The 27,525-nt window shown below is 51.1% G+C and overlaps 1 protein-coding gene across 3 annotated transcripts; it reads left to right on the top strand.

The window, feature by feature from the left end:
• Positions 1–375: 375 nt before the first annotated feature.
• Positions 376–27,522, top strand: LOC105473880 (arachidonate epidermal lipoxygenase 3). Of its 3 annotated transcripts, XM_011728039.3 has the most exons (15): positions 376–1,209; positions 2,080–2,284; positions 3,354–3,435; positions 3,987–4,106; positions 4,427–4,552; positions 7,106–7,209; positions 7,769–7,941; positions 8,773–8,916; positions 9,006–9,209; positions 9,299–9,385; positions 9,972–10,141; positions 10,729–10,850; positions 17,565–17,665; positions 18,235–18,405; positions 26,629–27,522. In XM_011728039.3, exons 1-15 carry the CDS (start codon positions 1,063–1,065, stop codon positions 26,806–26,808), a joined length of 2,136 nt encoding a protein of 711 aa, XP_011726341.2. In that variant the 5' UTR covers positions 376–1,062; the 3' UTR covers positions 26,809–27,522. The 3 variants fall into 3 exon arrangements, with proteins under 3 accessions (XP_011726341.2, XP_070938422.1, XP_070938423.1); XM_071082321.1 differs by lacking the exons at positions 10,729–10,850; positions 18,235–18,405; positions 26,629–27,522 and adding an exon at positions 17,019–17,225 and having other exon boundaries at positions 17,565–17,642; XM_071082322.1 differs by lacking the exons at positions 17,565–17,665; positions 18,235–18,405; positions 26,629–27,522 and adding an exon at positions 17,019–17,132.
• The last annotated feature ends 3 nt before the right edge of the window (positions 27,523–27,525 follow it).

The following is a 27,525-nucleotide window of genomic DNA, read 5'->3' as shown; positions in this document are numbered from 1 at the left end:
CACAGATTCAGAGGCGGCGGGTGAAGCCCACCTGCTGCTGATTGAGCTTTCTCTGCCTCCCGTTCTTAGAGCCCCAGCCGAGGCTGGGACGCAGGGACTGGAGCATAGCGGAGGCTTGAACGGTGCGGCGCCGGAACTGGCCGCGCGGGGCCGCTGCGGACTATGGGCTTCTCCCTCCGAGAGGTTCTTCCCCAGTCCCACGTGGCCCAGATCCCGGACACTCGGGCTCCCGGGTCCTGCAGGCGCAGGGCGGTCCTGGAGCGGAAAGAATGCCACGCGGGGCCTTCAGACGCTGTTTGCCGGCGCTGTATTTCGCTTTCCTGACCGGCCCTACTCCAGAGCAGAGAATGAGGTCGGGCGTGCCAAAGGCTGGGGACAAAGAGGGCCAGGCGTGGGGGGATCGGTGTATGGGGTGACAGGGGAGCTGTTCCTGACCATTTGACGTGTGCTGGAATGCGTGTGCGACTCACCTGCGTGTGGCTGCAGTCACATGAGATTTATGACCACGTGCAGCTCTCCACTGCTTAGTGATTCACACGGATGATTCACACGTAGGAATGCAGGTGCCCTATGCTCATCTCCGCCTGGGAATGGGGAGGAACAGATCTTGGGGGACACTGGGGACTGGGCGGACAAGCAGTCCAGGGCATCAGTCCGGGCCGCTGACCAGGCAGAGAGCAGTGTCCCAATTATACAGGCGTCACCTCCTCCTTGTCTCCGTCTCAGCATCTGGTTCCTCCCTCCGCAGTGGAACCCAGGCTCCTGATACCCATCTGGGTGAGTCAGCCAGAGGGACCGGCTGTGTCAGAGGCAAGCAAACAAGTATTAGAGTGCAAGACTGTGGGCGGGGGGAGGGAGCCCGAGCCGCCAGCAGGGAACTTCGGAGAGAGAGAGCCCAGGAACATCCCAGACAGAGCTGGGCCCTTCCTCAGCCCTACCCTGCCCGGCAGCCCCTAGCCCTCCACCCAGAAACCCAGCCCTGTCCGGCCTGCCGCTCTCCTCCTCCAGGCCGGCTGCTCCTGCGGCCAGCGTTGCCCGGAGCATCCCTTCCTCCTTCCCATCATGGCGGTGTACCGCCTGTGTGTGACCACGGGTCCCTACCTGAGGGCCGGCACACTGGACAACATCTCTGTCACACTGGTGGGCACGTGTGGTGAAAGCCCCAAGCAGCGGCTAGATCGAATGGGCAGGGACTTCTCCCCTGGATCGGTGAGTACAAAGGAGACAGGGAAGCGCCACCTCTGAGGGGCAGGGGCCGCAGGCGGGAGGAGCATTCCTCCTGGACTCTTGAGATCCTGCTGAAGTCAGGATACCGGCCCTGACCTCCTCACCTTCCCTACTGAGGTCTCTGTCTTTTCTGGAGATGAGGAACTCCATCCAGGCAGGACTGTGGAGAGGAAGGAGCGTTGGACAGGGAGTCGAGGGACTTCCCCTGGCTCCTAAACTCCTCCCATAATTGACAGTGGGCTTTGGGCAAGTCGTTTCCCCTCTCTGAGCCTGGGTTTCCTCTTATCTGGAGGGGATCTGCCTGCCTCTGCCAGCCCCAGGTGGCCTCCACAAGGGTTCCCAGCCGGCCTAGGAAGCTAGTGAAATGCAGTGCCCACTGTGCTCAGGCACTTTTTTCTTTTCTTTTCTTTTCGAGATGGAGTTTTGCTTTTGCTGCCCAGGCTGGAGTGCAGTGGCAGGATCTCAGCTCACTGCAACCTTCGCCTTCCGGGTTTAAGTGATTCTCCTGCCTCAGCCTCCCGAGTAGCTGGGATTACAGGCGCCTGCCACCAAGCCCGACTAATTTTTTGTGTTTTTAGTAGAGATGGAGTTTCATCCGGCAGGCTGGTCTCGAACTCCTGACCTCAGGTGATCCACCTGCCTCGCCCTCCCAAAGTGTTGGGGTTACAGGCGTGAGCCACAGCGCCCGGCCAGGGGACCCTTTTTCTAATTCATACAAAAGCCCGGTGTGGGCTAGCAGCAGTTCAGGTTTGTATGCCCGAACAGGCTTAGTTGTAGATGCATCTTGCAAGGCGCAAGGACCGCCTTGGCAGTTCCCTGCCTCTCACCTGCTTGCTGTCTTGGTCCCCTCAGGTGCAGAAGTACAAGGTGCGCTGCTCGGCAGAGCTGGGTGAGCTCTTGCTACTGCGTGTACACAAGGAGCGCTATGCTTTCTTCCGCAAGGACTCTTGGTACTGCAGCCGCATCTGTGTCACCCAACCGGATGGTACCGTATCCCACTTCCCCTGCTATCAGTGGATTGAAGGCTACTGCACTGTGGAGCTGAGGCCAGGAACAGGTGGGCCAGGGGCGAGGACTACACTGTACTGCAGGTGTCTTTTGGGATTAGGAGTGGGGTCTCACAGAGCCCCAGAGTGTAGGGAACAAGATTGAGGTCAGAAACTCTGGGCTCCCAAGTAGATGTCTTCTGAAAAAAGGGAACCTCTCAAGCCCCGAAATGCGACGGTTTTCCAGATGGTATTGACTCTTCTGGAGACTGACATAGACACACCCACTCATATAGGCGTGCACCCTTCTCTCATACACATAGGAAGCACTTTACTTTCCACAGCCTTGCTCTGCACTTTTCCAGAGTGAGTTCCTCCAGAACCCAGAGAGGAACTAATCCGCACATTGAGTCATTAGATTTTAACAGGTGGAGAAGCCCTGGCTGCTTAAAGATTTTAGCTGGAGAGGCCCTGTTCCCTCCCCTACTACTAGCTTTTCCAGTGTGGATGAAGACCCTGAGAGGTGCTGCTAAGATTCCTTGTTGAATTTCTGGATTCCATGGATGCTGGGCTTGAGCATCTTCAATTTCCAGAGCTGTCCAATCTGGAGAGGCAACAATAGGGCTGCTCTTGATGTTGGGAGGAGGCTCAGGATGAAGGAGGGATATTCTAGGTCAAAGTGAGGCAAGTCAATATTACCCCATGGTCCATAATAAGTTTTCCACAGACCTCACTATAAACTCTCATCTGTCACCACAGCACATCCATCCATAGCTACACAAAATATATTTGTTCATCAGTCATTTACCAAGTGCATCTCATACACATGGGCCAGGCACCATGCTAGAAGCTGGGAATACAGAAAAAAAAAAAAAAAATACGACTTCTGCCCTCAAGGAGTTTATAGTCTGGAGGGGAGATACACATGCCAACAATTAGGAACGTTGTTATAATTTGGGGGTTAGGCTGTCTTGAATCCCTTCTACTGATGAATACACAAGGAACGTGGGGGCACTGCTACGTGATTCACAGGGATGTGGCTGTCTGATTGGGTTCAAGGGTCAGGGGGTTCAGGCAAGGTTTGCAGAAGATGTTGTTTGAAAAGAGACTTATGCCAAGAGTAATCTTCATTCCCCACAGCAAGAACTATTTGTCAGGACTCCCTTCCCCTCCTCCTGGATCACAGGACACGGGAGCTCCGGGCCCGACAAGAATGCTACCGGTGAGGGTGGCCTAATTTGACTTCTTTCCCCATCTTTATTCTGACCTCAGCCTTAATCAGATTGTTCCTAACTCTAACCTCATTCTCAACCTTGGGTACCTAACTTGGATCAGGACTCTTATTTGGACCTAACCCCACTTTAATAGTGACCCTGAGTCTGAACTGAGAACACCAATAGTAACAGTTGTCCCAACACCACCAATGAATCCATACTCAGCCCTCAACTGTCCCTGATGTAACCCAGATCCCAATATCAGAAGTGACCTGAAGTATCCTCCAATCTCAGTCCTTTCTCATCTTCCCCCCATAAATCGGCCATGATTTTAATCTCAACACAAACCCATCACTAACCCAGTGTGGGCATTAATGCCATCCTCAAATGCTACCCTTACGTGAAGCCCAGTGCTTTCATGGAGAAATGTCCAATTCCTTGTCACCTATCCAGAAAGTAGGTGGTTTCTGAAGTTTTAATCTGAAGTCATGTCTTTAAAGCTAAGACTTGTGTTTATCCTGAGCATGACTTGCCACCTCTGGCCTCTTTCCCTCGGAAGCTGGAAGATCTATGCCCCTGGCTTCCCCCGCATGGTAGACGTCAACAGCTTTCAGGAGATGGAGTCGGACAAGAAATTTGCCTTGACAAAGACGACAACTTGTGTAGACCAGGGTGACAGGTGAAGATTAAAGCTTGGGAAGGAGGGGAAAGAAGGTCAAGTGAGGGGCTGTTGAGAGGATGGGGTCCTGATAGCCAGGAAGGAGGGGTAAGAGTCTATGACAATGCAGTTTCATTCAGGTGTCAGGATGGGAGATGGCCCCAAAGGGTCTGGCAGAGAGGAGGAGAGTGAGGAGGTTATTTTAGGTCAGGAGCAGAGAGGGCAGGGGAGGAGCCGGGAGTAAGGGAGACCTGGGAACTCGGAAGGCAGGAAAGAGGGAAGGAATTAAGGCTGCAGAGCCCAGTGACTGGTTTCTGTCTTTCTACACCCCCAACCCCCAGCAGTGGGAATCGGTACCTGCCTGGCTTCCCCATGAAAATTGACATCCCATCCCTGATGTACATGGAGCCCAATATTCGATACTCAGCCACCAAGACGATCTCGCTGCTCTTCAATGCCATCCCTGCGTGAGGCCATTGCCCCTCTGATGAACATCTCACATCTCTGCCCATCCATCCCCTCCCCTTGCTCCCAAACTGCCCCTTCTCCCTATCCCCAGTATCCCCTCTCCCTACCCCAGTCCCTCCTCTCTGGACTCATTCCCTCTCCCTGCCCCACAGTCTTCCCTCTCTACATGGCCCCTGCCCCCTTCCTGCCCCTGTCTCCCCCTTCTGCTCCCCATTTCCCCTCTCCCTGCCCCCAGACTCCTCAGCCTCTGCTTTCATGACTGAATTCCTCGTGGTTTTCCCACCCACCCCCACGGGGTGTTGACTGGGCAGACCCCCAGCAAGCGTTTGTGCAGTGAGTGAGTGAGTGAGTACTTAGGAGCCCAGGGGACATAGTTCTTGGGCCTGTCAGATCATTCCTCCCCCTTTGCCACCCTGCCTTCCCCAGGTGCCCACACTTTTCAGGGCACGTCACTTTTTTTTTTTTTTTTTTCCCCCAGACAGAGTTTCACTCTTGTTGGCCAGGCTGGAGTGCAGTGGTGCAACCTCGGCTCACTGCAACCTCCACCTCTCGGGTTCAAGCGATTCTCCTACCCAAGCCTCTCAAGTAGCCTCTCAAGTAGCTGGGACTACCGGCTAATTTTGTATTTTTAGTAGAGATGGGGTTTCTTCATGTTGGTCAGCCTGGTCTCGAACTCCTGACCTCAGGTGATCCATCTGCCTTCACCTACCAAAGTGCTGGGATTATAGGCGTGAGCCACCTCGCCCAGCCCACATTACCCTCTTTATGCATCCTATGTTATTGACCTATTGCCACAGGCGTACTTGTTCCATGTTCCATTCCTTTTGTTGTTGTTGGTTTTGTTGTTGTTGTTGAGACGGAGTCTGGCTGTGTCACCCAGGCTGGAGTGCAGTGGCTGGATCTCAAGCTTTGCCTCCCGGGTTTACGCCATTCTCCTGGCTCAGCCTCCCGAGTAGCTGGGACTACAGGTGCCCACCACCTCACCCGGCTAGTTTTTTGTACTTTTTAGTAGGGACGGGGTTTCACTGTGTTAGCCAGGATGGTCTCGATCTCCTGACCTCGTGATCCACCCGTCTCGGCCTCCCAAAGTGCTGGGATTACAGGCTTGAGCCACCGCGCCCGGCCTTTTTTTTTTTTTTTGAGATGGAGTCTCACTCTGTCGCTCAGGCTGGAGTACAGTGGCGCGATCTTCACTCACTGACGTCTCCACTTCCTGGGTTCAAGCAGTTCTCCCACTTCAGCCTCCCGAGTAGCTGGGATTACAGAGATGCACCACCACACCTGGCTAATTTTTGCGTTTTTAGTAGAGACAGGGTTTCACCATGTTGGCCAGGCTGGTCTCGAACTCCTGACCTCAGGTGATCCACCCGCCTTGGTCTCACAAAGTGCTGGGATTATAGGCGTGAGCCACCGAGTCCTGCCTGCATTCCCTTTCCTTTCATTCAAGCCCATTCAGTGAGTGCATATTATGAACTGGGTATGGTGGGACAGACACAGCCAAGTCCTTGCCCTGAGGAGCTCATAGTATAATGGGGATGATATATGTCCACTGGGCTTAAAGTACGATGCAGGGAATGATGAGTGTGAAAGATTCAAGGCATGTGTTTTGGAGGTGTTCAGGCAATGCTCCATAAAGGACTTTGCTTCTGAGCCGTGCCTAGAACAGCTAGATTTTTATCATAGAGATGTAGTAGATGGCTTTCTACCAGAGGTACAGCTTAAACGAAGACCTGGAAGTGGGGAAAGCTGATTTAATTTAAAGCATGTTTCTCCATATTATAAAATAACGTTGCGGGGCATGGTGGGGCACACCTGTAGTCTCTGCTACTTGGGAGGTTGAGGCAGGAGGATTGCTTGAGTCCAGGACTTTGAAGCTGCAGTGAGCTATGATTGTGTCTATGAACAGCCACTGCATTCCAGCCTCAGTAACACAGGGAGACCCCATCTTAAAAAGAAGAAAAAAATAATAATGCTCACTTTAAAAATTCAAACAGTACAGACATCCACAAAATGAAGACTATGCATCCCTCCACATGCCAGCCCCTCTTCTACTGTCCAGTGTAAAAAGCATGTCTCTGATCATGTTTGGAGAGTGGGTCTTGGTTGGCCCTGTTTAATGCCCAGGGTGGATGAAAATGCTGGAAAGGTTGGTAGAAGCTGGCTGGTGGGGATCTCCATGGGCTAGTCAGGCTTGGCAGCTGGGGCTCTGTCCTGTAAGCAGAGGGGAGCCAGTGGAGGTCTGTGACAAGAGGGCAGCTTGGAGAACACAGGCCAAAACACCAGTGAGGGTGGCTTGTCTGCACCATAGGGCTGTGTGTGCCAACTTTATATGTAAGTACAATGGCCTGTCTTAGGGATGGTTACATATGAACCAGGGTCTTCTGAGGCCACAGAGCCTCCACTGGGCACTAGACTTTTTCTCCCATGTGGATTGTTAGGCATCTCTACTCTGGTGATGGACCCTGTTAGTTCCTCCAGGCAGAGGGGGACACAGTGGTTCCCAGCAGACTTTAGCCCCCAGACCTCAGCCTCATCTTTTCCTCTCCCATCAGGTCCTTGGGAATGAAGCTTCGAGGGCTGTTGGATCGCAAGGGCTCCTGGAAGAAGCTGGATGACATGCAGAACATCTTCTGGTGCCACAAGACCTTCACGACAAGTAAGCAGAGCCAGGCAGGAGATGTCTACCCTCACCTTATCTTGTACTCAGACCCTTTCCTCTCCTTCCTGGGAAAGGACCCTCTCCCAGCCCTCCCAGGGAGACTGCTGGATTTGAGGGGAAGGGGCTCCTGGTTTCACTGGTGGCATCTCCCAGATTCCTCTGGAGAACAAAGCACCTTCTCTGAGGAGGGGACAGAAACAGGGGGAGTCAGGAGACAGAGACACTCTGCTTGCCTGGGAGAGGGTCACAGTCATTTAGGGAATCTTGGTCCTGATCAGGGACACATGACTCTCTTCCCCCACTCCAACCACCAAGTGATCCAGGCTTTGGGTCCAGAAAGACTTAGGTTCGAATCCCTGCTCTGCCACTCGGCTGTGCAAGTCACTCCATCTCTCTGACCTTTACTGTCTAGTATTAAATTGAAGATACAATGATTCCTACCTCATAGAGTTTTTGGGAAGAAAACCTAAACCACAATGACAAGCAAAGGACTTGACAGGACCAGGATCTAGGGAGGTAGTTTCTAGACCAACTGGTCCCCTCTCTTGCCCCCCAGAGTATGTCACAGAGCACTGGTGTGAAGATCACTTCTTCGGGTACCAGTACCTGAATGGCGTCAATCCCGTCATGCTCCACTGCATCTCTAGCTTGCCCAGCAAGCTGCCTGTCACCAATGACATGGTGGCCCCCTTGCTGGGACAGGACACATGCCTGCAGACAGAGCTAGAGGTGGGTAAGGACCTGGGCAGTGGGCCTGATAGGTGGGAGGTGGGTGTGTCGCCATTATGGACAAGGAATGTGTGTGGAGGGTATGGAAATGGCCCGGGCTGCATTTCACCTGTGGGCCTCATCCTCTGGGCAGCCGTGGTCCTGCACACTTTACATAGAGCAGATACGGTTGATGGTCAGATTGGGGTTGGGAGGCTTTGAGGCCTGAGATGGGACCTGGTGGAAATGGTGTGAACGCGCAGGGTGGTTGCAGGGACATTTTGGAGGAGGCCTTGCCCTTGTTTTGAGGCCTCCTGAAGAGGTGCTGAGGCCTAGAGGAAGGCTGTTTTAGGACAGGCCAATGGTAGGGCCACCAGATACATCAGGGAAAATCACGGAGAACTAGGAGCTCTGAGGTCGTCAGAGAAGAGGCTGATCCAGTCTTTTTGGGGCAGCCAAGCCCTCAGGCATTCTCCTCCAGAAAGCTAGAGACGTGGTTGGTCAGTTCTGGTGTGTTGATTTAGCTGTTGCTGGATACACAGTGCTCAGATCTCAGAAGAGGATTCCATCTGAGTTGAGAGTGGGAAGGACTAGGTATGAGGTGAGGAGGAGAGGACGCTGGCTTGTCCCAGCAGGTGAGCGGTTGCACAAGGAGGGACTCAGCTGGACCTCATTCCGGACATTCTGGGAAGGGCGGGGTACCCCACGTTGGTCATTAATTCAGGCACCAAGAATTTCTGAGACCTCAGCTGGGGACCTCAGCTCCTCTCTGGAGTGGAAGTGGGCAGGGAAACGGGAGGGAAGTGGAGCGCGGGTAGAGAGGGACACTCAGCCTCTGTGTGCCTTCTGCAGAAGGGGAACATCTTCCTAGCAGACTACTGGATCCTGGCGGAGGCCCCCACCCACTGCCTAAACGGCCGCCCGCAGTACGTGGCCGCCCCACTGTGCCTGCTGTGGCTCAGCCCCCAGGGGGCGCTGGTGCCCTTGGCCATCCAGGTGAGCCTGGAGCCGCCGCCTCGGGGTGGGGGCTCAGGTGCGAATCCACAGCCTGGAGCCGCATCACCCCTCGTTCCTTTCGGACGCAGCTCAGCCAGACCCCTGGGCCCGACAGCCCCATCTTCCTGCCCACTGACTCCGAATGGGACTGGCTGCTGGCCAAGACATGGGTGCGCAACTCTGAGTTCCTGGTGCACGAGAACAACACGCACTTTCTGTGCACGCATTTGCTGTGCGAGGCCTTCGCCATGGCCACACTGCGCCAGCTGCCGCTCTGCCACCCCATCTACAAGGTCCGCGACCCCGGGTGGGGGCCCAGCGGGGCAGGGGCCGGGCGGCCTCGTCCCCGGCCTTCAGCTTACGTGATCCGCTCCTCTCGCAGCTCCTGCTCCCCCACACTCGATACACGCTGCAGGTGAACACCATCGCGAGGGCCACGCTGCTCAACCCCGAGGGCCTCGTGGACCAGGTGCGGCCTCCCCGCCGGGTCACTGATCTCCACCCCCGAAGACGCTTTGCCCCGCTACCCGCCCCCAAGCCCGGTTCTGCACCCAAGCCCCTTGTGAGGACACCTGGGGTGTGAGAACACCTGTACAATTCCTGTCTCTTCCACCAGCCCCGCCCACTCCGCCGGTCTCCTACCGGTCCCCTTCACAGACCCTGTTCCCCCTTCCTCCCCGGCAGCCCCCCGACAGGTCCCACCCCCTCCCCCGACTTCCCCCTGCCCCGCTGGGCCACGGGTCCACAGGCAGGGCAGCCTCATCCTGAGCCCCGGCACCACCCTCAGCTGACCCTGAGCCCAGCCAGGCTCCCTGGCTTTCAGTTCATTCTTTTAGTTACCAAATACCTATGGATCTTCTCCCACGCACGTAATGGGGCGTCAAGCTGTGCAGCCTGCGTCAGGCAGGCCCTTTTGGGTATTTGATCCGGGGTCGTGGATTGCTTTATGAACCGAAGAAGGCCCTCCTTGGGCCGAGTCCCCAGCCCCATCTCGTGCCCAGACACTAGGGTGGGGATTGGGCCGGCCCGGAAGCCGAGCTGTGCTGTGTCCTCAGGTCACGTCCATCGGGAGGCAAGGCCTCATCTACCTCATGAGCACGGGCCTGGCCCACTTCACCTACACCAATTTCTGCCTTCCGGACAGCCTGCGGGCCCGCGGCGTCCTGGCTATCCCCAACTACCACTACCGAGACGATGGCCTGAAGATCTGGGTGGCTATTGAGAGGTGCGAGGTGCGGGGCGGGACCAGCCGTCCCACCAGGGTCTCCTGGCCTGGGGCACTGTGGTCCCTGCGCTCATGGTGCCTGGGGACTCCAGGTGTTTTCATGCCCTAGCATAGGGAATTCTTGAGGGTATGAATTGGGTTTGGGGTCCCCTCTGAAATGGCAGGTAGCTGCTGTCCACTGAGGGGCTGGGGGTGTGTGGATGCAGGGGAAGGAGGGGGTGTCCAGTGGAGTCAGAGTATCAGGGCTGGTGCATCATCTAAGCATGAGCTGGGGCCTCAGGCAGGCAGGTCTTCCTTCCTCCTGGGTGCTGAGTGGGGACTGGGGTGGCAGCATGAATCAGATTCTTCCTGCACTCCCCTGCCCAGCCCCCAGGCCCCTGTGCAGGAAGGTGTGGAGCACCCAAGACTCAGGAGTGAGTGGGACTTAAGGGAAGCCCAGCCACTCAGATTCCAGCTGCACCTGGGGGTCCCCACTGAACCCCCATAGCTATCTGCCTCTCTGCCGCCTGAGCGGCAATGGGCCTCAGTTTTCTGGCCAGGCCTGAGCCTGTGGTTACTCCAGTGGTACCAGCATCTCTTTCCTGCAGCTTTGTCTCAGAAATCGTGGGCTACTATTATCCCAGTGACGCATCTGTGCAGCAGGATTCGGAGCTGCAGGCCTGGGTTGGCGAGATTTTTGCTCAGGCGTTCCTGGGCCGGGAAAGCTCAGGTATCCCCTCTCTATCCCACTTCCTGTGTAGGCTCTGATGAGCTAGCACTTGCTCGGCCACACCCTACTCCCATCAGTTATTTATTGACCAGCCTTCGAAGTAGATACTGTCAATATCCCCAATTAGCAGATATGGAAAGAGGCACAAAGACGGCTGCACAAGGCGGGTTCCGAGCCAGCTCCGACTGTCTCCAAAGCCCTTGCTTGCATCCACTGCTCTGTGCCCCTCCAGTCCCTTGACCTTTTCACAAGCCCACCCATTCATTTCAGCTTCCTGAGCTCTGTCAATGTTCTGCAACATGCAGTGGGAGCCATCTCTGACTTCAGAGGATTCTGGGAACCTTCTCTCAAACCCCCCTTGCTGTCCTGCCACATGGCCCCTCTAGCCACCAACCTCTCTTCATTCCTTTGGCTGCAAACTTCTTGGAGTGAGTTGGTCTTGCTGTGGACTGATCCCTCATTTACGCTTGTCACCTAACCCTAAGTCTCCCTTATCTTCTGACACTGCCTGAAAGGCCTCAGACCCACACACACCAGCGGCTCCCTCTTAGGCCTTAACCCAAGTGTCCAGCAGATGGCCCAGATCACGCCCTCCTTTCTTTAAAGTCCTCTCTTAGCTCCGGGAAAGGCGTGTCCTTCTGACCCCCTGCTTCTCCCCAGGTCCCGGCTTCTCCCCACCTCTTAGTTTATCCTGGATCTTTGACTCCTCTCTACCCTTCTCTAATGGAATGAATATTTCTTTTGTTCCTGCTCTGTAGCTGATTTCCAGACTCAGAAATCTCCCATGCCCACATTCCCCATTCTCTGAAGGACTTCTATTTAAAAAAAAAAAATTTTTTTTTTTTTTTTTTTTTTTAAATTACTGTGCCTTGTGTGGCAGTGCTAACTCATAGGCAGTATGCCAGGTTAGCCTTTTCTTCTTTTTTTTTCATTTTTGGTACAGATGTGGGAGGGCGTCTCGCTTTTTTGCCCAGGCTGGTTTCAAACTCTTGGCTTCAAGCAATCCTCTGGCCTCAGCCTCCCAAAGTGCTAGGATTATAGGCATGAGCCACCACGCCCAGCCAGAGCTTTTCTTTTTGATGTCTCATTGTCACCCTTAAGCCCGGCATGTGAAAACTGCACGGTCACCCCTCCTCAGAGTGAGGTCTGGCTATGCTTGGGTTACATAGCCCATTGCTGCTCTTCATAGCCTACCTACCTAGCGCCACTGTATGTTACAGTTTGTATTCTGGCACTCAAAAATGTAGAACCTGGACATGGTGGCTCATGCCTGTAATCCCAGTACTTTGGGAGGCCAAGGTGGGTGGATCACCTGAGGTCAGGAGTTGGAGACCAGCCTGACCAATGTGGTGAAATCCCGTCTCTACTAAAAATATGAAAATTAACCAGGCGTGGTGGCCTGTGACTGTAGTCCCAGCTACTCGGGAGGCTGAAACAGGAGAATCGCTTGAACTCAGGAGGTGGAGGTTGCAGTGAGCCGAGATTGTGCCACTGCACTCCAGCCTGGGCGGCGAGAGCGAAACTCCGTCTCCAAAACAACAACAACAACAACAACAAAGTAGAGGAAGCCTCTCTATCTGGGGGTAGTGGAAGAAAAGGGAAAGCTCAGAGTGGCACAATTGTTTATCCTCCAGCCCTGGCCTGGGACTTGTCTCAGCAGGAATGTGGCTTTTTTTTTTTTTTTTTTTGAGACGAAGTCTCGCTCTGTCGCCCAGGCTGGAGTGCAGTGGCGTGATCTCGGCTCACTGCAACCTCCGCCTCCCGGGTTCACGCCATTCTCCTGTCTCAGCCTCCAGAGTAGCTGGGACTACAGGCGCCTGCCACCACGCCCGGCTAATTTTTTTGTATTTTTAGTAGAGACGGGGTTTCACTGTGTTAGCCAGGATGGTCTCGATCTCCTGACCTCGTGATCCACCTGCCTCGGCTTCCCAAAGTGCTGGGATGACAGGCGTGAGCCACCGCGCCCGGCAGAAATTGACATTTTTCTATACAACCACAATGTTGTCATCACACAAAACAAAACTGACACTACTCTCCAATGTCACTTTCATATCTAGTCCATATTCAATTTTCCCCATTTGGCCAGGCTTACACCTGTAATCCCAGCACTTTGGGAGGCCGAGGTGGGCAGATCACTTGAGGTTAGGAGTTTGAGACCAGCCTGAACAATGTGGTAAAACCCCATCTCTACTAAAATACAAAAATTAGCCAAACGTGATGGCGGTCACCTGTAATCTCAGCTACTCGGGAGGCTGAGGCAGGAGAATCACTTGAACCTGGGAGGCAGAGGTTGCAGTGAGCCAAGATTGTGCCACTGCACTCCAGCCTGGGCGATAGAGCAAGACTGCTTCTCTAGATAGATAGATAGATAGATAGATAGATAGATAGATAGATAGATAGATAAATAAATATTCCCCATTTCCTGCCAGCTGATCCCTATTGGTTGACGATCCAACAAACGACCGCAAGCTGTTTTGCTTCTATTTCAACTCGAGTCTCTCATAACTTAGAACCCCCCTTCCCCCTCTGCTTCTTAAAATCACATACATAGACTCATTGAAAAGCCCCCACTAGCTGTTCTGCAGAATGTCTCACCTTCTGAATTTATCTAATTGCTTCCTCATGATGTCATTCACCTAACTCCTCTGTCTCCTCTGTGGTTTTTTTCTTTGTTTATTTGTTTTTGTTTGTTTGCTGTGTTTTGTGGTTTTCTTTTTTGAGACTGAGTCTCACTCCATCACCCAGGCTGGAGTGCAATGGCGCAATCTCAGCTCACTGCAACCTCCGCCTCCTGGGTTCAAGAGATTCTCGTGCCTCAGCCTCCTGAATAGCTGGAATTACAGGTGTGTGCCATCACACCCAGCTAATTTTTGTATTTTTAGTAGAGACAGAGTTTTGCCATGTTGGCCAGGCTGTATCCCATGTTTTTTGTAAACCAGAAGTCATGTCTGAAGGTTAAACATTTTTGGCAAGAATATTTCTGCATTGCATCATATTGGGACATGCATAATGTCAGGTTGTCTTACTATTAGTGATGCTGAGAGTAATTTCTGGGTTAAGGTGGTGACAGCCAGAACTCTTCTGGAGTTTTTTTTTTTTCTTTATTATTTTTTGAGACAGAGTCTTTTTTTTTTTTTTTTTGAGACGGAGTCTTGCTCTGTCGCACAGGTTGGAGTGCAATGGCACGATTTCGGCTCACTGCAACCTCTGCCTCCCGGATTCACACTATTCTCCTGTCTCAGCCTCCAGAGTAGCTGGGATCACAGGTGCCTGCCACCACACCCGGCTAATTTTTTGCATTTTTAGTAGAGATGGGGTTTCACTGTGTTAGCCAGGATGGTCTCAATCTACCGACCTCGTGATCTGCCCGCCTCGGCCTCCCAAAGTGCCGGGATTACAGGTGTGAACCACCACGCCTGGCCCGAGACAGAGTCTTACTTTGTCACCCAGGCTGGAGTGTGGAGGCACGATCTCGGCTTATTGCAACCTCCGACTCTTGGGTTCAAGAGATTCTGCTGCCTCAGTCTCCCAAGTAGCTGGGATTACAGGCGCCTGCCACCATGCCTGGCTAATTTTTGTATTTTTAGTAGAGACGCGGTTTCGCCATGTTGGACAGGCTTGTCTTGAACTCCTGACCTCAGGAGATCAGCTCACCTGGGCCTCCCAAAGTACTGGGATTACAGACGTGAACCGTCGCACCTGGCCTTGGAGTTTTTAAAGGGTGACCCTGCCCTGTGTTTTGCAAACCTGCTATTAATCATGATCAGTGCTGATCCTGACACCGCCTCCCTCCTTGGGCAGGTGTTTCATATTTGGGGCTGTCTGTTTCCTACTTAAGACCCAAAGGGGGATCTAATTACTGTTAATTCAACTCTCCTATCTTACCTGATTACATTTGTCTCTGATTTAATGCATCAGAACACTCTTCAGATTGACAACAGCTCTTCCAACGAGTACAAACCTATTCCAGATTCATATACGGTATTTAAAGGCAAAACACACTCATTAACCTCAGTCAGTCTGAGGTTAATGCAACTCTCCTATCTTACTTTATTACATTTTTCTCCGATTTAACGCATCAGAACTTTCTTCAGATTGACAACAGCTCTTCCAATGAGTACAAACTTATTCTAGATTCACATACAGTATTTAAAAAGGAAAAACACTCGTTAACCTCCACCTCTCCAAGCGATTCTCCTGTCTCAGCCTCCTGAGTAGCTGCGACTACGGTCGCACGCTACCACGCCCAGATAATTTTGTTTTTAGTAGAGATGGGGTTTCTGTCACCATATCGGTCAGGTTCCATATTCCAATGGGGGAAAAATAGGCAATATGAACTACAGAAAAATTCCTATAGATGGTCTGTCCCCTTCTTTGTTTTTATTTTTTTGTTTTTGCTTTTGTTTTCGTTTTTTTGAGACAGGGTCTTGCTCTGTTGCTCAGGCTGATCTCAAACTCCTGGGCTCAATTGATTCTCCTGTCTCAGCCTTCCAAGTAGCTGACACTACAGGTGCGTCCGCCTGCTTTACTTTTTTGTTCTCAGCCTCCGAGTTTAGAGACTCAACCAGGAACAGAACATTCAGAAAACTCCCACACACTCCCAGGCAGATGTCTGGTTTTTCCTCCGAACCTCTCTGTTCTGTTGCATCAGCCTCTGTCCAGTCAGCCTGACTCTAAACCTTAGTTCTCTTTGACTCATGTTCCCCTCTCTTCCTAAATCCAGTTAGGTGGCTGATGCCTATTGTCACCACCCTAGTCGTATTCTTCCTCATAGTGCTCTGGAATTGTGGCAGCTGCTTCTCAACCAGTCCCACCTCACCCAGCCTCTAGCTGCTTGCCCGCCAAGCCTGCAGGGCCACCACCCTGCTAATCCTCTGAAATACTGCCCAGGAACCACGTGGCCCTGCACACCGCTGCAGCCTCACCTCCAATTAGGTCCCCTCCCTGTTCCCTCACCCTGCTAATACCCCATGCCTTCCCACTCTGGCTTTTTTTTTTTTTTTCTTTTGAGACCGGGTCTCACTTTGTCGCTCAGACTGGAGTGCAGTGGCATGATCACAGTTCACTGCAGCCTTGACCTCCCAGGCTCAAGTGATCCCCATGCCTCAGCCTCCCTGGTAGCTGGGACTACAGGCACGCACCACCACATCACTGCATCCAGTTACCTTTTTAAAAAATGTTTTTGTAGAGACAAGGTTTTGCTATGTTGCCCAAGCTGGTCTCAAACTCCTGGGCTTGAGCGATCCTCCCACCTCTGCCTTCCACGCTCTGGCTTCTTACCCTCTTGTGCATTCTTTCATTTGACCAATAATTACCAGGCTCTTGGTATTTATTAAGTATTGTTCTAGGTGCTGAGGTTTAGTAGTGAAAAAGACAAAAATTCTGGCTTTAGTGGAGCTTAACATTCTTTTGGAGAGAGAAAGAGAGAATCAACAAACAAATGTCAGGTGGTTATGAATGCTAAGAGGAAAACTGAAACAGCATCAGGGTACATAGTGTGTCAAGGTAAAAAGATCATTTCAGGGAGGTGGTCAGGGCAGGCCTGTCAGGAGCTGATGCATTAGTAGAGGCCTGAAGGAAGTACAGGTGCTAGTTCTGAGGATAATTGGGGCAAGAGTAGCAGGCAGAGGCATAGTAAGTGTGCAGGCCCTGAGTTCTGAATGTGCTGGTGCGTTTGAGAACTATCAGGAAGGCCTGTGTGGCTGGAGTCAAATAAGTGAACAGCCAGGAAGGAAATGAAGTGGGAGAAGGGGCTGGGGCCAGATCAAGTAGGGCCGTGACAAGGTGAGTGGGATGGGAAGCCCTCCGAGGGTTTTAGCGAAGGGTGACGTAATCTGATGGGCATTTGTTCTTGCCAGTGTGCAGTGTGAGGTGGTGTAGATGCTTAGGTGGGGATGTCAGGTAAGCCACTGCAGAGTAATGCCCATGGCTGAATCTGAAACTCAGGAGCCAGGCAAAGCCAGAGATGGGAATTTGGGAGTTGTTGGCGAGTGGGAGGTAGTTAGAGCCATGGACTTGGGTGAGATGAGTGAGGCACAGAGCGAATGGACCAAGGGCTGAGCCTTGGAGCTCTCCCCTCTCTAGCCCTGAAGTGCTTCTCTGTGTTGTCTTTCTTTCCATTCAAGGCTCATCCATCTTTCAACTCACAAGGCCCCTCTTGTCTTCCAGGAGGCCTCCACTAACCACTCTGCTCCTGGTGCCCCTTTCTGCCTTGCCTGCCCTCTCCTCAAAGAGCCAAGCTCTGGCCTTAGAAGCTTCCTTCTGCTTCTGTTACTATGAGCTTTTGAGTAACATGCCCTGTGCATCGGTCTCTGCTGCTAAGCCCAGCAAAGGATGGTTGGATACTGGGTGCTTGAACAAATCTTGGTGAACTGGGTAGGATTAAATCACTACGTCCTAATAGGGGCTGCAGAGGGAAGTGCCTTGGAAGTCAGGGAGAGGCAGCTGGGCACTTGGGCTTAAAGCTGGCTCTGTTATTGGCCCTGCCTACCGGGGATTTTCTAGCCAGATCCCAGCACCCATCGTCTATCCTGACCCACTTCAGAGGCCACAAACCTTGGTGATGGCCATCCCTAACTTCAGCCCAATAAGACAGTCGTGTCTTGGTGTTCCTTACTTCCTCACTTTCCCCCTGTGGTGAGCCCCAGTCCTGAGCTGGCCCTAGGAATCCAGTACCTTCCGTCCACACCCTCTACCCTTCCTTCCCACACCCAGGCTTCCCAAGCCGGCTGTGCACCCCAGGAGAGATGGTGAAGTTCCTCACTGCAATCATCTTCAATTGCTCTGCCCAGCACGCTGCTGTCAACAGTGGGCAGGTGAGGCTACGAAGGGCAGGCCTGGGGACACCAGGTCTTAGCAATGGACTTGAGGCCTGAATTCGGGTTGAGAGCTTGGGTGGGTCAGGGCTGGGGTGGGTTTATGATTGGGCTTGGTGTTGGAGTGGCAGCTGAGTGGGGTGAAGGCTGGTATTGGGTGATGACTGGGTGGAGCTGTGTCCAAGGTCGCAATGGTGACTCAAGTGGATGTTAATTTGGGAGTAGAACTTAGGGGCTCCTCTCATGGTTAGAACCCAGACAGGTGGAGTAGCAGGTTGCTCTGTATGGCATGCCAGCCCAAGGCCCTTTTCTAGGATTACCTCTATTCTGGGGCCACCTCTTACCCTAGTGACTCACCCCACCCAGTCCTGGAACACTGCGTAGGGAGTGACAAGGAGTAAGCTGGCTTCCTGCCCCACTTCTGGGACTTTCCACTCCCTACCGCTTCCTCTCTTGCCTTTCCATGATCCCCTCATTTCCGATGGTAGAGGTGGGATCAGGGATGATGAAGAGGGAGGTGATACTCTCCTTCTGGCCAGCTGACCCAGCTGTGATGGGGGGCTCCACAGCATGACTTTGGGGCCTGGATGCCCAATGCTCCATCGTCCATGAGGCAGCCTCCACCCCAGACCAAGGGGACCACCACCCTGAAGACTTACCTAGACACCCTCCCTGAAGTGAACATCAGCTGTAACAACCTCCTCCTCTTCTGGTTGGTTAGCCAAGAGCCCAAGGACCAGGTGCGTATATCGGGTGTTGAGGGGAGTAGGGTTCTTGAGGGCCACCAGTGGGGGTGGTGGTGGCTTTGTCTGGGGGTTTGAGGACTGACCAGTGGGATTTATGTTCACTGCAGAACTGCCTTGGGTTCTTCGGTTTCTTCAGAAAATGATAATCCCAAAAGACATAGACTGAAGCAAATACCAGTTTAGTTACCAATCTGCCCGTCCACCCATTTGTCCGACTGTTCATCCATCAACTACTCATGTGTTAATGCAAACATTCAACAAACATTTGTTGTATACTTCCTATGTGTCCACACAGCACTGGGCACCCGGTCTATAACGCTGAATGAGACCTTCCTGCCTTCAAGAAGCCTGTAGTCTAGCTGAGGAGACATACAGGTCAATGAAAAAGGGCACCACCGTGTCGTAGGAGTTACTTATATGTTAATTTCTCCATTCAACACACACTTCCTGAGTACCAGTGGTGACCCAGACCCTGTTATGGGCAGCTACGGACCTTGTCCTTGTGAGCTTACAGTCCAGTGATAGAAGTAAGGACAGGGCCCTGGGGAACCTAAATGGGTCTGGGGGAACCCAGAAAGGCCTCTTGGAGAAAGTGGCATCTAAGCTGAAACCTGCAGGACAAGTAGGAGTTGGACAGAGAGGAGAAGCAGGGTTCTTTTTTAGGGAGGGGGAAGGACAGGACCAAGGAGTGAAGGCGAGAAATAACTGGTGTGTTTGTAGGATTCCATCACAAATGGAAATAGCAGAGCGGAGAGGAAGGTAGGGCTTTGTCTGCACAGTATTCATTTAGAAGACAAAGCAGAGCCAATCAAGGCTTCCCCGCCGCTCCCCCAGACAGAGTCTTGCTCTGTCACCCAGGCTGGAGTGCAATGGTATGATCTCAGCTTACTGCAACCTCCGCCTCCCAGGTTCAAGCGATTCTTCTGCCTCAGCCTCCTGAGTAGCTGGGACTACAGGCACCTGCCACTGTGCCCAGCTAATTTTTGTATTTTTAGTAGAGACAGGGTTTCACCATGTTGGCCAGGCTGTTCTCAAACTCCTGACCTCGTGATCCACCCGCCTTGGCCTCCCAAAGTGCTGGGATTACAGGCGTGAGCCACTGCGCCCGGCCGCCAATCAATACTTTTAAGCCTCAGGCCCAGTGGTTAAATCCGCTTTAGCAAGGGTGCTCCTGTGGCTGTGTGAATGGATGCAATGGGCAACTTCGGAGGCAAGGGGCTAGGGAGAAGCCAATATCTGAGTTTAGGCCAGCCAAGTAGCCCTTTATCACTGGTTCCCATCATCTTTGTTTTCACCCAGCCGTCTTGCACACAAGCTCTCTGACAACTGAATATCCTTATTTCTCGTGCTTGACTCCCTTTGGTGCTAGAAAGATTCCAGATGTTGCTGGGCACAGTGGCTCGTGCCTGCAATCCCAGCACTTTGGGAGGCTGAGGCCGATGGATTGCTTGCACCTAGGAATTCAAGAGCAGCCTAGGAAACATGGTGAAACCCTGTCTCTACCCAAAACACAAAAATTAACTGGGCATGTTAGTGTGTGCCTGTGATCCCAGCTACTTGGTGGGGGCTAAGGTGGGAGGATCACTTGAGCCCAGGAGGTCAAAATGCAGTGAGCCATGTTCACGCCACTGCACGCCAGCCTGGGTGACCAAAAAAAAAAAAAAAAAAGCTTGGCACCGTGCTGGCATACAAATGTTCCATAAATGGTAGTTCCACTTCACAGGGGAGAAAACTGAGGTTCAGGGAGATTCAGCAATTTGTTCAACAGTGCAGAGCTAGTAAGTAGGCTTTGAATCCAGTGTCATATTTCTGTCTTCTGCTTTGTTTTCTCTTTCTTTCTTTGCTGTGTGTGTGTTCTGTTTTTTGTTTTGTTTTGTTTTGTTTTTTTTTGATGGCTACACTACAGTTTTAGAAATCAAGTATTGAGCCAGGTGCAATGGCACGGGCCTGTAGTCCCAGCTACTCAGGAGGCTGCAGTGAGAGGATTCCTAGAGGCTAGGAGTTCAGGGCTGCAGTGTGCCGTGATCATGCCTTGAACAGCCACTGCACTTTAGCTTGGGCCACATAGCAAGACCCCATCTTTAAGTAAGAAAAGAAGGAAAAAAAAGAAATTAGATGTCAATCTGATTTTAAAAACATAAAACTTGTTATTTGAAAAAAAATACAATAAAAAATCTATAGACATATTTATTTTTTTCTTAAGATTCTCTGGATCAGAAATTTAGGCAGGGCTAGGCAGGGCGGTTCACAGGGTACCGGCTAGGGTGAAACACTTGGATACAATCAGCTGGTGACTGGGCTGGGCTGGAAGCTCCCAGAAGGCTTTGCTCACATGTCTGGGGCCTCAGTGCTCCTGTGTGTGGTCTTTTCTCTCTCTGCATATGCTGTCTTATCCCCCAGGACTCTCCAAGGGGTCTCTCTCCAGCAGGATAGTTGGACTTCCTCATAGCACAGTGGCTGGCTTCCAAGATTGAAACCAAGCTTTCAGATTTCTTCAAGTCTAGGCCCAGAAGTGGCAGACTGTCACTTGTAGCACTATTTTTTTGCCGGCTTGCCTGCCTGCCTGCCTGCCTGCCTGCCTGCCTGCCTGCCTTCCTTCCTTCCTTCCTTCCTTCCTTCCTTCCTTCCTTCCTTCCTTCCTTCCTCCCTCCCTCCCTCCCTCCCTCCCTCTCTTTCTTTTTTTTTTTTTTTTGAGACGGAGTCTCGCTCTGTCGCCCAGGCTGGAGTGCAGTGGCCGGATCTCAGCTCACTGCAAGCTCCGCCTCCCGGGTTCACGCCATTCTCCGGCCTCAGCCTCCCGAGTAGCTGGGACTACAGGCGCCCGCCACCTCGCCCGGCTAGTTTTTTGTATTTCTTAATAGAGATGGGGTTTCACCGTGTTAGCCAGGATGGTCTCGATCTCCTGACCTCGTGATCCGCCCGTCTCGGCCTCCCAAAGTGCTGGGATTACAGGCTTGAGCCACCGCGCCCGGCCCCTCCCTCTCTTTCTCTCTCTCTCTCTCTCTCTCTTTCTCTCTTTTGACAGGATCAGGCTGTCTCAAAAAAAGCCTGGGCAACTCCAGACAGGGTCGCTCAGGCTGGAGTGCATGACGTGATCACGGCTCACTGCATCCTCAAACTCCTGGGCTCAAGAAATTCTCCCACCCCAGCCTCTCATGTAGCTGAGGCCACAGGCGCCACCACGCCTGGCTAATTTTTTGATTTTTGGTAGAGACAGGGTCTGGTTATGTTGCCCAGGCTGGTCTTGAACTCCTGGGCTCAAGTGATCCTCTTGCTTTAGTCTCCCAAAGTGCTGGGATTATAGGTGTGAGCCACTGCATCTGGCCTAGACAATTCTAATCAAGGGGGTAAAAGAAAAAAAAAGAGAAAGGGAACATAAATACACAACATTAGGAATGGGAAAGGCATATAACCACAAATGCAGAGAAGATTTTTTACTCTTTTTTTTTTTTTGAGACAGAGTCTCACTCTCACCTAGGCTAGAGTGCAGTGACATGGTCTCCGTTCAGTGCAACCCCTGCCTCCCGGGTTCAAGTGATTCTCCTGCCTCAGCTTCCTATGTAGCTGGGATTACAGGCGCTTGCCACCACGCCCAGATAATTTTTTTATTTTATTTTTTAGTAGAGATAAGGTTTCACTATGTTGGCCAGGCTGGTTTTGGAACTCCTGACCTTGTGATTCACCCATTTTGGCCTCCCAAAGTGCTGGGATTATAGGTGTGAGCCACCACACCCAGCTGATTTTTAAAATTATAATAAAATTATAATAAAATACTGCTTACAGTTTTATGCAAACAGATATGGAAATCTAGATGAAATGAATGCTTTTCTAGGAAAATAAAACACCTAAAGCTTAACTCCAGAAGAGATGAAAACCATACAAATTGTAAAAGGTTTTAAAAGATCTGATCCCTTTAAACCTCCAAGGGACAAATGATTCCTAAGTCATTCAAACTACTTGAAAGCATAGCAAAAGGTGGAAGCTTTCTCAATTATTTTGCTGAATTATAGAGTCAGCACCTAGCAAAGGTAGTACTCTCTCTTTTTTTTCTTTTTTTTTTGACATGGAGTTTCGCTCTTGTCGCCCAGGCTGGAGTGCCATGGCGTGATCTCAGCTCACCTCAACCCCTGCCTCCCGGGTTCAAGCAATTCTCCTGCCTCAGCCTCCTGAGTAGCTGGGATTACAGGCGCCCACCACCACACCTGGCTAATTTTGTATTTTTAGTAGAGATGGGGTTTCTCCATGTTGGTCGGGCTGGTCTCGAACTCCTGACCTCAGGTGATCCGCCTGTCTCGGCCTCCCAAAGTGCTGGGATTACAGGCGTGAGCCACCGCGCCTGGCTGGTAGTACTCTTAAGAAGGGCAGTGGGTCTCATTGGAAGGCTCTAGTCCCAGATCCACACCTACCACCTATATGACTTCAGTTATGTAATGGCCTCTCTAAGCCTTAATTTCCTTATATTTAAAGTGAGAATTATAAGAATACCTGTTTTAAGGGTTGATGTATGGTTGTGATGGTTCACGTAAAGTGCTTACATGTTAGCTGTTATTATGAAAATGAAATTATAGGCCAGGTGCGGTGGCTCAAGCCTGTAATCCCAGCACTTTGGGAGGCCGAGATGGGCGGATCACGAGGTCAGGAGATCGAGACCATCCTGGCTAACACAGCGAAACCCCGTCTCTACTAAAAAATACAAAAAACTAGCCGGGTGAGGTGACGGGCGCCTGTAGTCCCAGCTACTCGGGAGGCTGAGGCAGGAGAATGGCGTGAACCCAGGAGGCGGAGCTTGCACTGAGCTGAGATCCGGCCACTGTGCTCCAGCCTGGGCAAGAGAGCCAGACTCTGCCTCAAAAAAAAAAAAAAAACAAAAAAAAAACAAAAAAAAAACGAAAATGAAATTATAAGGCCAGGTGTGGTGGCTCACGCCTGTAATCCCAGCACTTTGGGAAGCAGAGGCGAGAGGACCGCTTGAGCCCGGGATTTAAGACCAGCTTGAGTAATATACTGAGACCTTGTCTCTCCAAAAAAAAAAAAAAAAAACTAGTCAGGCATGATGGCGTTCGTCTGTGATCCCAGCTACTTGGGAGGCTGAGGTAGGAGGATTGCTTAAATTTGGGAGTTCAAGGCTGCTGTGAGCTGTGATCCCATCACTACACTTCTGCCTGGGTGACAGAGTGAGACCCTGTTTAAAAAAAAAAAAAAAATATATATATATATATATATATATACTTATTCCCCTTAGCTACAACAATCTTAAAAATATATCAGCCAGGCCGGGCGCTGTGGCTCATGCCTGTAATCCCAGCACTTTGGGAGGCCAAGGTGGGTGGATCATGAGGTCAGGAGATCGAGACCATCCTGGCTAAAGCGGTGAAACCCCGTCTCTACTAAAAATACAAAAAATTAGCTGGATGTGGTGGCGGGCACCTGTGGTCCCAGCTACTCGGGAGGCTGAGGCAGGAGAATGGCATGAGCCCGGGAGGCAGAGCTTGTAGTGAGCCGAGATCACGCCACTGCACTCCAGCCTGGGCGACAGAGCCAGACTCCATCTCAAAAAAAAAAAAAAAAAATATATATATATATATATATATATATATATATATAAATATATATATAATATATATCAGCCAATGAAAGCCAATAGTGAATAATAAAACAGTAATACACCATGATAAAGTCTAATTTATTCTAGGAATGAAAGGAATGGAAGGTTGGTTCAACCTTATGAAATCTAGCAATATAATTCATTACGTCAATGAAGATGCATATCATATAATTATCTCAATATATGCTGAAAAAGCATTTGATAAATGTGAACAGCCATTACTAATAAAAACGCAGTGTAAAATGAAACCCCTTTAAGGAGTTTTGATTAGAAGTGTATGTCAGGCTGAGTGTAGTGGCTCATGCCTGTAATCTCAGCACTTTGGGATGCCGAGGCGGGTGGATCACGAGGTCAGGATATTGAGACCATCCTAGCTAAAGCGGTGAAACCCCGTCTCTACTAAAAATACAAAAAATTAGCCGGGTGTGGTGGTGGGTGCCTGTGGTCCCAGCTACTCAGGAGGCTGAGGCAGGAGAATGGCGTGAACCTGGGAGGCAGAGCTTGCAGTGAGCCGAGATCGCTCCACTGCACTCCAGCCTGGGGGACAGAGCAAGACTCTGCCTCAAAAAAAAAAAAAAAAAAATATATATATATATATATATATATATATTTTTTTTTATATATATATCAGCCAATGAAGGCCAATAGTGAATAATAAAACAATAATACACTATGATAAAGTCTAATTTATTCTAGGAATGAAAGGAATGGAAGGTTGGTTCAACCTTATGAAATCTAGCAATATAATTCGTTACGTCAATAAAGATGCATATCATATAATTATCTCAATATATGCTGAAAAAGCATTTGATAAATGTGAACAGCCATTACTAATAAAAATGCAGTGTAAAATGAAACCCCCTTAAGGAGTTTTGATTAGAAGTGTATGTCAGGCTGAGTGTAGTGGCTCACGCCTGTAATCTCAGCACTTTGGGATGCCGAGGCAGGTGGATCACCTGAGGTTGGGAGTTCAAGACCAGCCTGGCCAACATGGTGAAACCTCGTCTCTACTAAAAATATGAAAATTAGCCAGGCATGGTGGTGGCGCGTGCCTGTAATCCCAGCTACTCAGGAGGCTGAGGCAGGAGAATCACTTGATCCCAGGAGACAGAGGTTGCGGCGAGCCAAGATTGCACCACTGCACTCCAGCCTGGGTGACAAAGCGAGACTCCATCTCAAAAAAAACCCACAAAAGTATATTTCCGAAAACACTGTATTTATGGTGAGACCATAGATGTCTTTTCATTAAAGTCAGAGGCAAGAAAATAACACCCAATGTCCATTGTTACTACTGCTATTTAACATTGATCTGGAGGGCTTCGCCAGTGCAATACAATGAGAAAAAGAATTTGTTAAAGATCAGTAGTATTGGCCGAGCATGATGGCTCACGCCTGTAATCCCAGCACTTTGGGAGGCCAAGGCGGGAGGATCACGAGGTCAGAGATCAAGACCATCCTGGCTAACATGGTGAAACCCCGTCTCTACTAAGAACATAAAAATTTAGCCAGGTGTGGTGGCAGGCGCCTGTAGTCCCAGATATTCGGGAGGCTGAGGCAGGAGAATGGCGTGAACCCGGGAGGCAGAGCTTGCAGTGAGCTGAGATCGTGCCACTGCACTCCAGCCTGGGCGACAGAGTGAGACTCTGTCTCAAAAAAAAAAAAAAAAGATCAGTAGTATTGGCAACAGTTATATGAAGGTTCTAGTAAATGGGAAGTGTGTGCTGGTTAGGAGGCTGGGCCTCTGCGTTGTCGTGATGAGCTGGTTGTGTGATATGATCATGAGGGAGGGACAGTCCTGTGCACAGGATGGCAGTGACTGGAGCTCATTGTGCTATTTCTTGATTGTGCTTGGCTGTGCTGTAAAGTGTGGCAGTGGAGGATGATGGTGACCGCGTTGGCAAAAGTTCCATCACGATGGTTGATTGTGAAGATACCTTAGAACCAGGATGCTGGTGGTTTTCAGGAGTTGAATTTTGTGAAATTGTGAAGTAATAGTTATTTTCTTGGGTATATATGCTGGACAGTGTTTATGTTGATCTCGGTTGTATGAGAAATGTGGTTGTGTTCTTTTAGTTCACAGAGCAATTGGATCAGGTATGAAAGGGGCCTTTCAAGATTTTCTAGGCCAGGCGCCGTGGCTCACACCTGGAATTCTAGTGCTATGGGAGGCCAAGGTGGGAGGACCACTTGAGCCCAGGAGTTTGAGGCTGCAGTGGGCTATGATCACACCACTGTACTCCAGCCTGGGCAACAGAGTGAGACCCTGCCTCAGAACTTTTTTTTTCTAGTTCAACCCATCCATTTTCAGATGCAGGAATCGAGTCTCAAAGAGTCAAAGTAACAGGCAGAGGCTTGTCAGCAGAGGCAGCACTGAATTTGGGTTGGCTGGTTCCTACATCACATTCTGTTCCCTACTCTGTTTGGGGTTTGTGTGCTGGGGTCCTGGTGTCAGGATGCATGGGGTGGCAGTTTGGGGCAAGTGTTTACAATGGCTGCAACTGGGTTGTGCCACTAGAAGCCACCTTGACTGGATTTGCTGTTACATGTGGTCCTTTGTTATTCTCCATCCCATCCTGAATGTCATCCTGACCTCTTACCTGATTTCCTCCCAGAGGCCCCTGGGCACCTACCCAGATGAGCACTTCACAGAGGAGGCTCCCAGGCAGAGCATCGCTGCCTTCCAGAGCCGCCTGGCCCAGATCTCGAGGGACATCCAGGAGCGGAACCAGGGTCTGGCACTGCCCTACACCTACCTGGACCCTCCCCTCATCGAGAACAGTGTCTCCATCTAACCACCCCCAAATACCACCTAAGAAGAAAGAAAGGTCCAAGCATGAGGAGGACCAGCTCCTCAGGGTCCTCCAGACCCTTCCATCCTCCCTGTTCTCAGTTCACCTGAACCTTCTCTTCTGCACGTGGGGACCTTTGCAGCCAAGATGGCTCTGACATCATCCAAACTGGGGCCTGAGCTGTGAGAGACCAGTACAGCAGTGTCCACGGTTAAAAGCCGCTGACCAAAGTCCAATGCACAATAACCCCTCCGAAAGGAAGGAACCGCTTCACTTCTTGCCCTACTTGGGGCAGCCTCTTGTTCCAGCCTCTTGGAATGCCCAACTTGGGTTACTGAGCTTTTCTCCCTCATCCTTCCCCATCCCCAAACTCCTTCTCCTACCATGCCTTTCTACTTTCTCTTTCCTTCAAGCCTAGAGCCAGCCAGCCCAGCTTCCTTCTCTGGAAAGGCCTGGAAACTAGGCACAGAAAGAACTGTGTGCCTGGGTCTGACATGTGGCCCCCTTTGTCCCTAGCACCTTTAAGGGGAGGGGAAGAATTAGAGCACAGTTGCCTGGACCCCTAACTGCTGTTCTCAGGGACATGTTCCCAGGCCTGGGGTGTTTGCGGGATCTCTCTTTCTCTCAAGCTTTCACCCTACTTCCCTTTCATCCCATTTTTTTCTTTTTGTCCTTGAGCCCAGTGAGTTCAATAAAAACCAAAATATTTGGCTTTCATTT

The sequence above is a fragment of the Macaca nemestrina genome, chromosome 17 (assembly GCF_043159975.1).
Source record: "Macaca nemestrina isolate mMacNem1 chromosome 17, mMacNem.hap1, whole genome shotgun sequence".
Classification (NCBI taxonomy): Eukaryota; Metazoa; Chordata; class Mammalia; order Primates; family Cercopithecidae; genus Macaca; species Macaca nemestrina.
The sequence above is the reverse complement of the archived record's forward strand: the minus strand, read 5'-3'. Positions and strand labels throughout refer to the sequence as shown.